We start from the raw sequence: 9,219 nt of genomic DNA, 5'->3' as shown, positions 1-9,219 counted from the left end.
ATCAGTGTAAAAAAAAAAAAACATCGTATCTCTGTGGTTAGAAAAAACTGTCAAATCCTATGTCAAATTCGTTCCGCTGTCTCCTCTCCTCGCTTGTTCCGTAGAACTTGAAATTTCCTCGGCGAGTAAGAAAATGATTGCGGCATCTTATAATAAAAGGTGTTATACGTCGTGATATAAACAGTTGATGCTGCTGTGATCGAATCGAATAATTATTATAAACAAAATGGAAGGTGATGCAGCGGAGTCCGCAAATGCAAAATCTTATTCGGGGATTCCTGAAGCTGTATTTGTAGTAAGTGTATGCTTTATCGCTATTATTTCATATCGTTATTACAGACAATTAATTGAATCAAGTCCTTATTAGTAAAATAATAGTTTTAAAACATTTACATTCGTGAAATTTTTATAGGTTAGTCTGCTCAGCACCTGTTACTTAAACTCAAGATTTTTGGATCCTAGCTGCCTTTGTATTGAAAATAAAAGCTATATATATATTTCTTTAATTAAAATAAATATGATAGTTGGTATTAGGCATTAAAAACTAGTATATTTTTATTGTTTTTCCAGGATAATGTTGATGAATTTATGAGTTTACCAGAAAACTCTGAAGGTGTAGATAAAGTATTACGAAAACTCGACGAACAGCATGGCAAGTACAAGTTTATGGAATACACCCTAGCAACCAAAAGGAGGCGCTTGAGGCAACAAATTCCTGACTTGGCTAGATCACTTGAAATGATAGAGAAATTGAAAGCACAGAAGGAAGACATGGATACTCAATTTTTATTAAGTGACCAAGTTTTTGTTAAGGTACCATATATATTTTTTTTGTTATGTATTTCATGAGCCAAATTAATCCACCACATGACCACACAGAAAACATAACCAAAAAAAATTACAATTGTGTAAGTGGTTGGAAAAAATATTTTAAATTTTACTAGTTAGACCAATCTAAGTTGGCTGTGGTTTAGATGGCCCACTGTGCAAGTGTTATTTAAACGTCATAATTTCATAGAAGCACAGAATAAGTAATAGTACTACCATACAGAAAAAAAACTTCCTACAAAACTGAAGTTAGGGGGGCGAAGCAGTTCCTATCGGGCATTCTAGGCTCCATTCGGTTTAGCATTGCTTTGAGCAAATATTAGGGTTGGCACAATTCCCTGTGTGTACGACCACAGATAGACTTGAATTTTGACAACCCCAACAAGCCGAAAGGAATAGTGCCATACATCTAAATTTAGTAGATACTGGATCTGCTCGGTCACTACAGAGAACAGACCTTCGGTCAAATGAACTAGTTCGGTCTTTTAGTGCCTTTAGTTCAGTTTGGTCGTTGAGAGCTGGGTCAGCTGGGAAGGAACAGGTATTGTTTATATATTTGTTTTTAAGATTTTGTTTCTTTCGATCCTTCATTCTTAACAGTTCTTAGTTCATGACCGACACAAGCCTATTGCACAGAGTTGCACTATAAAAATTGCTGCCAACTTAGCTTGATCTAACTTGACTTGATATAAATATCATTTACACATTTATATATAAATAAATATAATTGAAATATTTTTATTTTCAGGCTAATGTACCACCAACTGAAAAGGTATATCTATGGCTTGGAGCCAATGTGATGCTGGAGTACTCTTTGGAAGATGCAGAGAAGTTACTCTCTTCCAATATGGCGACTGCTAAGAAAAACTTGGCCTGTGTAGAACATGATTTGGACTTCTTACGGTAATTCAGGGTTGTTAAAAATCATGATTTTTATAAAAAAATCATAATATTCCGATTAATTTGATTTAAATCGGATTAATTTGATTACAATCAGATTTTTTTGATTTTTTCATTTTCTTGGTTTTTTTCATCGAAATAAACCCACACATCATCTTTTTTTCTTCCAGACATCTTTTTGTTGTATTCACTCTTTCACTAGTCAATTACGAATGACCAGACGAAAAGCGAATGCGTCTCGCATTATAGTTTCGGGGTTTCCCCGAAACTGTTACGCTATGACTCACTTGCACATGTGTGCGAGCCGTAGTGGTCCAGGGAATTCCCTAAACAATTTTGGGCCGATTTGGTTGTAGTAAAAATTTAATAATTTAAATCAATTATTTTTTTGAAAAAATCCCTTGATTAAAATCACGATTTAAAACACTGATTTAAATCAAGTGATTTAAATCATATCAACCCTGCAGTAATTGTCTATATTATCTGAACAGAGTATTCCCAATCGCCCCTGCCCCACATACACCATCTGAACACAAAGTTTTACCATAGTATAACCAGGGCAAAGTATGTGTTAGATCTTGAAAAACCCCGCTATCTGTTTGATAGAATAAAATGGATAAAGGATACGCGCTCGAGGTTGCTGAGAAAATGCACAAAACTAATAATCCCACCGCATAAAACTGCGTCCTTCAGGGGGAGTTTTAAATATGCCGCTAGTAAAGTCTGGAATGACCTACCACCCCCCTTGCGAGAACCTTCAGCGTTCTTAAAATATAAGACTCTAATTACTATATATTTATTTATTTATTGCTATATATACATCTTTTTTAATTTTTCTCTGTATGTAATGACAAAACATGATACACACACACAGTACAAAATACATTCTTACCTACACTACATCCACATATCAGCCCCACATATCCATATACGCACACTAATAACACAAATACACATAAAGTTATAAATATAGAGCTGTACCTAAGAAGGGTACATTATGATAGTAGCGACCGACTCCAACCGTCCCGGGACCAGTCTGAAAATCAGCGCGGAGCCCTCTGTCACCGCACATGCTGAGATTGGGACCCTTTGCCTCACTATAGATTTAAGTTATAGTTATTATGTTAAGTTGATATTTAAGTTTAAGTTTAGTTTATATTGTATTTTTAAGCTATCCTTTCACAAATTGTAGATTTTTTTCCTAAGGTGTGGCAATAAAGATTTTTTTATTTTATTTTTATTTTATCTTCATACAACGCACCGCGCGCGACTTGTATGTGTGCGCCATAGTATTTATGCGTCGCCGCACGCATACTCAAACAAAATCTCTACTGGCGCACTGAGAAACGGGTCGAGATTTTGTTCGCATAAATACTTATGGCGCATAAATACTTATGGCGCACAAATACAAGTCACGCGCGGTGCGTTTGTATGAAGATACATACTTTGCCCTGTTTATACTATGGTTTTACAGGACAGTTCTATCATCAAGTTATTGTAAGTAGTCAAGACAGTCAAGAAATTAGATTGTTCCACATTGTACCTTTTTGCCTTGTCACAATGACAATATTATAAAAGCCACTATAGTTCGTTTTAAAAAAAAAAAACTTGTATCTATCTATCTATATGTATATATTTCGGGGATCTCGGAAACGGCTCTAACGATTTCGATGAAATTTGCTATATGGGGGTTTTCGGGGGCGAAAAATCGATCTAGCTAGGTCTAATCTCTGGGAAAACGCACATTTTTGTGTTATTATATGTTTTCCGAGCAAAGCTCGGTCTCCTAGATATTATTACTTACGAAAGCAAAAGAATGTAAAAGATCGTATATGATTTATAATTGTAACATATTTGCTGTGACTTATTTTTCTAAAGTGAGTTTTAATAAAAAGACGTCAATATTGCTTACCTTCTTTTCGAATGCTAGAAAAAAACGAACTATAGGTTTCTCCTATTTTGTGACTGTGACTAGATATGAAGTGGCACAAAAATCAAATTCCTTGAACTTACTTGTCAGTATTTTCCACCACTCAGCTAAAAAAAAAACAATAAATAAATAAAAAAAATAGTGTAGTCCCAACTTTTTTATAAATTAGTTTTATATTAATTATTTTTATTTTTCAGTGATCAATGGACAACCACTGAAGTGAATATGGCAAGAGTGTACAACTGGGATGTGAAAAAACGTCAAGCTGCTAAAGCTAACTCATAAACTATGCTAACCATCACTATAGCTTTAAAAAAAAAAGGTAGATTTAGTCATAATATTTTATATGAACTAATGGAACAAAGTATCTTTGGCAAGTGATTATATGATTATTTAATATTAAACAGGTGTTTAATGTCACAAGTTGCCAGAAATTGCATTTTAAGGGTATTCTGCACTAAGTGCATTTACAGATTCAAACTTGTTACATAATAGGAGTTGATTTAGCAGAATATGTAATTCTTCAGTTTAAAACACTAAAGAAATAAAATCGAATGCATTTTAATGTTCCAGTACAGTAACTATCCAGTTATTAAATAGTGTTACTTTTGTTGTTTTCTAAACTAACATATTTTGTTTTTTCACAATGAACTGATACCCTGGTGCTTTTATTAACTTACTGAATTTAGTTGTACTATTCATTGCTAAATGTTTGTACTACGTACATGATGTCTTAGGCATGTCCATTTTTTGATTTGAGAACCCATATTCTCAAGTTGGCCAGTTAAGATTACTAAATGTTACGGATTTGCACATGCATTATTTTATTTACAATTGAATTGTTGTGTTCTTCTGTTGTTAACAGGATTTCGTAATAAATGCTTGCTTTTAATTTGGAACATTATTACTTAATATCCTTGAAAGCTCACCTACATTAAGGAAACTAAGAGATAATACTTGGAGAAAAGAATGGATCAACAATAGTGAGTTATGTTTTTACGCCATCTACTGTGTAGCATTGATGTATCAAAAAAACCGGCCAAGTGCGAATCGGACTCGCCAACCGAGGGTTCCATACTTTTTTGTATTTGTTGTTATAGCAGCTACAGAAATACATCATCTGTGAAAATTTCAACTGTCTAGCTATCAGTGGCGTAACTAGGAGGGCTGGGGGTGCAAGTGCCCCGGGCGCCATCCAAGGAGGGCGCCAAAATGGGCAAGGCAGCAGCAGGGAAACTTTTGTCAGTCTTCAGGGGGCGCAAATTTGGTGACTGCCCCGGGCGCCATATCCTCTAGCTACGCCCCTGCTAGCTATCACGGTTCATGAGATACAGCCTGGTGACAGACAGAGGGACAGTGGAGTCTTAGTAAAATAGGGTCCCGTTTTTACCCTTTGGGTACGGAACCCTAAGAATTAATACTTACATTTACTTAACGCCTATTGTAATGAAGAAAGGTGCAAGAGTGGAAATATTTTTGACTTCACCTGACATAATAATTAAATAATTGGACATTTCAATTGATAAAACAATAATACTTATATTTTAATTTTAATAACAAAACTTCCGTGAGACACAGACATATTTAACATATTAATAACGGGTCACTCACGTATTTTAAGTCGAAAACATGTCGAGCGTTTTCGACTTAAAATACGTGAGTGACCCGTTATTAATATGTTTATATTTCAATTTCCTTGAAACTGTAAACAAAAACAATTCATTTGTTTTTCTTAACATCATAAACAATATTCTTAATTGTAGCCATTCCCTCCTTTAACTTGTCTTCAACCTCTGTTTTCTCTTCGTCATTTGCAGTTAGGTACTTAGTAACTAACTCTGCAACAAAAATAGTATTCGGCATTAATTCAATGACGAGATAGTACCATTGATTTCATTGTTTGAAATAAAGGAAAACAATCTTGTATCAAGTTCATGGGGCTTTTTTTGCATAGGCCACGGAGTGTAGGCACGCGGCCGGCGTCGCGTACAACGGTTATGCAAATGCAAAATGTATATAGACTAAGGCCAAGCAACACTATTTTAGAATCGCGCTGTACTTAATACATATTTTTTTGTCGTGCACTAACATATGAATGTTGCATTTCAGCGATAACATGATAGTGCGCGCTTGACCTTAGACTTGAATCTGTTTTGGATGACAGCGGTGGTCGCGTGCGAAAAAAAATTGGCTGTTTCATATATTTTGGCTGGTCTAATGTTGATATTTTGTATGGGAGAGTCTTATTACCATGGTACTGTTGCAGTTCTACAAACTGCTCCTCTTTAAGCTGAGTTTTCAAAAATTCAATAATAACAGGCACCAGCCTCCCAGATGCGTGCAGCATATTCTGTGTAAGGATTGTGAATATCGCCAACACAGCCAGGTGCAGTGACAAGGCTGGGTCATCACAATTTTCCAACTCTGATATTAACTTCTCTCTGTGATTGGTTATCACAAGCCTGAAACAAAAATAAATGAGCATCCAACACAGCTACAAATGTAAAATGCTGGTATTGACCACATGAATAAGAAAACCATACTTGTCCTTCTTCTTGTCAATCTTCTTCAAAATCATACCACATTCTGCTAGACACAAGTCAACAGCTTGATAAAACAGCTCCAAACTCTGATCAGAGAGTGTGGCATTCAGAGCCTTAAATGGTTTCGTGTATTCCTCTGTCAAGTCGTTAATAATCTTGTTTCTCTGTTCGGGTGTTAATACATCCATTTGAACAGAAAGATTGCATTGGTTTGCTGCATATTTGCAGAATTCGGATAAGACATCACCTCCTAAAGACTTGATAAGGTATTTGAGGAATTGTGGCTGTTTATCAGCTGACAATGACTTAAGACCCTTCTCATAAAGCTTGATATCATTTATTAAAATGTTGATCTTATCTTGTGTAGAAGAATGGGTCTGTTTCCTACTCTGAGTGGCATCTTGCATTAACTTTTCGGCTGTTTCTTTTGCTAGTACCAATGCAGTTTGGTTTAATCCCCTGGAAAACAAAAAGTATTATTACCTATATTTTTGTACATCAAGAATTCCTAAACTTTTTTAAGTATATAGCTTAGCTATATTTGTATAAAGGTCAGGTGAGTCATACTTTTGAATACATTGACAAAAGTGAAAGGATTGAAAACATACCCATGTACATATTCAGCTATTTGAGTCAAAAGATTTTCAAGTCCCTCGTTTTCAAGAGCATCTTTGATGATTTTCTTTACATCTTCAACATCTACAATTTCTAATTGGGATGGGTTTTTCTTACTGACAGTGGAGGCATCATCGGAGTCAGAATCGTGAGCAGCCTGTTTACCCCTCAGATGTTTTTTAACAGCCTTGGTTTTTGTTTCGCGGCCTTGGGTGCCTCCGCCCCCTTTACCTGAAGCTGCCTTCCTTCTTCTTTCATCTCGCCTTTCAGCTTTGTGGTCAGTATGGCCCTGTTGTGTAAGGTCATTAGCCTTGGACAATTGCTTCTCTAAATAAAACTGCTGATATTTTCCTGATTTGACAACTGCATCTACTTTGCTTTGCATCATTGGTGTACAAGCTTGTTTTAATGTGTCAATATAGTGGTTGCTGAAAACTGAAAGTAGAAATCAATATTAATAATGAATCTACTCAAAGGTCTAAAATAAAGAAAATCAATGGTAACTACAGTCATTTAGGATTTGTGAGTAACAATGAATATAGAAGATATTATGATTACCAGTGTTTTCAAAGACAATTGTTGCCTTTGAGTTGTTCTTCAGTAATTGATCTAGAACATTTTCAATATCTGTATCTGATAATACAGAGGGCAGCAAGGCAACAACATCCAAGTAACTTTTAGATGCTATACACTCCTCTAGAGCTGTCTCAAGCTGTTGTTTGATCTGTGATCCGAGTGCACAGCTGCTGAGAAATGTAAGGTCATCATTTGGTACAGTCCTCTTCACATAGCCTTTAGGGTCTGAGATGCCCAAGCGAGATAATGCATCATACTCCAGATAGTTATTTTGTTTGTAAAAGCTCATCACCCAGTCATTTTGTGACTTAGTATAACAAGACGGTACATAGAGAGCTCCTGTTTGTCTGCCAGTCAGCATTCCAGGGGCATTCACCTGGTCAAACAGGGACAGGAACAGTCGTTCAGCAACATTACAGTGATTGACTATAACAGTTATAGGAGTCGGCTTCAAAAGGCCCATCAGTGCTCCCTTAATTTTTGCTTTTGTCCTCATGATATACTCTTCTGTATAAAAAGTTCTGGGTTCAGAAGCATCTTGTTTACCAAAAATGAGTTTGCCCAAATATTTTTCAAGTACACTGTGTTGTAATAATTCAGCTGGCAAGTCATACTGCAGGGTCAGCTCACCAATAGATAATTGTCCTTGAAGTTGAAGTTTTTCATTAATTTCTTTTGCAATTTTCTCCAAATAGTATGATGCTATTAAATAGCCAGAGACCAGTTGAACTTCTTTTCCTTTGACAATCTCAGTGATGCTGGTGTTGATCTGACTGAGGTCAACATTCAGCTCCTTAGCCAACTCAACTGTGTTAATCCTGCCACCATGTACATAAAGTTCATCCTTTATTTCCCTCACTAGTTGCTGAGTAGTTAAATACTCCTTGCCATCAGTAGTGAAAATCACATCAATCAATTTCAGTTCTATCAATTTTGTGACAATTTCAATGCAATTTCTTTCTGAAAGCCTGTATAAAAAACATTTAAAAAAAAATCTGTTTGTAACTTCTGTTATTGTATTCAGGGTCCATGTGATAAGTACCATAAGAAATATGTAAATACTACCCAAAATAGAAATGAAATGTTGATTGTCAGGGCATACGGCACATTGTGCAGGGTCGACAGATGAAAAATTGTCTTACCTTTGAGCAGTAGAAGTAAGCTGAGCTTTTTGGAAATCTGCAGCTAGGCGCTTTATTTCATCCCAATCCGATGATGGTGCCATGTTTAGGAAAAAAGTTCTGAAAGGGTAATAAACTTAATTATCAGCTGCCGTTTACGAAACATTTTTTTATTGGTTAGCGAATTTATTTTAAACAAAACGTATAAAATAATATTTACGCACCACGTATTTGTTCGCGAAAATAGACTAGACACTTGACTCAGTCTTGAGAGCAACTTGAGAGCATATTATTCTGTGCTTGAGAGTATATGACAGTAGACAGCTGTGTTGTAATTTTTTGACTTTTGACACGTAGAACCTATTGCTGGGGCCACACTAACGGGAAACGCGTTAATTCGACTTTTTTCATACGGCCACACTGTGATATCGCGTTAATCAACGGCATTTCCCGTTAGTGTGGCCCCGGCATATATAGTTGGTCAAGCAAATCTTGTTAGTAGAAAAAGGCACGAAATTCAAATTTTCTATGGGACGGTATCCCTTCGCGCCTAGATCTGCTTGACCAACTTTAGATGAGCTATACGCGTGCGTCCGTGAGGGACAGAACATACGCAATGCAACAAAATGATTGGTCGGGTTATTTGTTGCCCACCATAAACCAAACTAAATTTACGGTGGGGAAAGTGACAAGGACAAACAATAAT

At 36.0% G+C, this 9,219-nt stretch overlaps 2 protein-coding genes across 3 annotated transcripts; one reads left to right on the top strand and one right to left on the bottom strand.

Moving 5' to 3' along the window:
• The first annotated feature begins 62 nt into the window (after positions 1-62).
• Positions 63-4,550, top strand: LOC134744692 (prefoldin subunit 3). Its single transcript, XM_063678601.1, has 4 exons — positions 63-295; positions 571-813; positions 1,577-1,731; positions 3,856-4,550. The coding sequence occupies exons 1-4, from the start codon at positions 227-229 to the stop codon at positions 3,941-3,943; spliced, it is 555 nt and encodes a 184-aa protein (XP_063534671.1). The 5' UTR covers positions 63-226; the 3' UTR covers positions 3,944-4,550.
• A 787-nt stretch (positions 4,551-5,337) lies between these two features.
• Positions 5,338-8,876, bottom strand: LOC134744934 (E3 UFM1-protein ligase 1 homolog). 2 transcript variants are annotated; one of them, XM_063678882.1, is made up of 7 exons: positions 8,738-8,876; positions 8,535-8,633; positions 7,375-8,360; positions 6,810-7,251; positions 6,202-6,660; positions 5,909-6,120; positions 5,338-5,496 (listed from the first exon to the last, which is right to left on the bottom strand). In XM_063678882.1, the coding sequence occupies exons 2-7, from the start codon at positions 8,615-8,617 to the stop codon at positions 5,378-5,380; spliced, it is 2,301 nt and encodes a 766-aa protein (XP_063534952.1). In that variant the 5' UTR covers positions 8,618-8,633; positions 8,738-8,876; the 3' UTR covers positions 5,338-5,377. The 2 variants fall into 2 exon arrangements, with proteins under 2 accessions (XP_063534952.1, XP_063534950.1); XM_063678880.1 differs by having other exon boundaries at positions 8,535-8,771.
• Between the last annotated feature and the right edge of the window lie 343 nt (positions 8,877-9,219).

Source organism: Cydia strobilella, chromosome 10, assembly GCF_947568885.1.
Source record: "Cydia strobilella chromosome 10, ilCydStro3.1, whole genome shotgun sequence".
Lineage (NCBI taxonomy): Eukaryota > Metazoa > Arthropoda > Insecta > Lepidoptera > Tortricidae > Cydia > Cydia strobilella.
This window is presented reverse-complemented; position numbering and strand designations above follow the sequence as displayed.

Excerpts from the sequence above, each read along its gene's own strand:
- LOC134744692 (XM_063678601.1), top strand. The coding sequence starts at position 227 with ATGGAAGGTGATGCAGCGGAGTCCGCAAATGCAAAATCTTATTCGGGG. Across the intron at positions 296-570 it reads TTCCTGAAGCTGTATTTGTA|GATAATGTTGATGAATTTAT; the intron begins GTAAGTGTATGC and ends TTGTTTTTCCAG. Across the intron at positions 814-1,576 it reads GTGACCAAGTTTTTGTTAAG|GCTAATGTACCACCAACTGA; the intron begins GTACCATATATA and ends TTTTATTTTCAG.
- LOC134744934 (XM_063678882.1), bottom strand. The coding sequence starts at position 8,617 with ATGGCACCATCATCGGATTGGGATGAAATAAAGCGCCTAGCTGCAGAT. Across the intron at positions 6,661-6,809 it reads ATAGCTGAATATGTACATGG|GGGATTAAACCAAACTGCAT; the intron begins GTATGTTTTCAA and ends TTTGTTTTCCAG. Across the intron at positions 6,121-6,201 it reads ATTGACAAGAAGAAGGACAA|GCTTGTGATAACCAATCACA; the intron begins GTATGGTTTTCT and ends TTTTTGTTTCAG.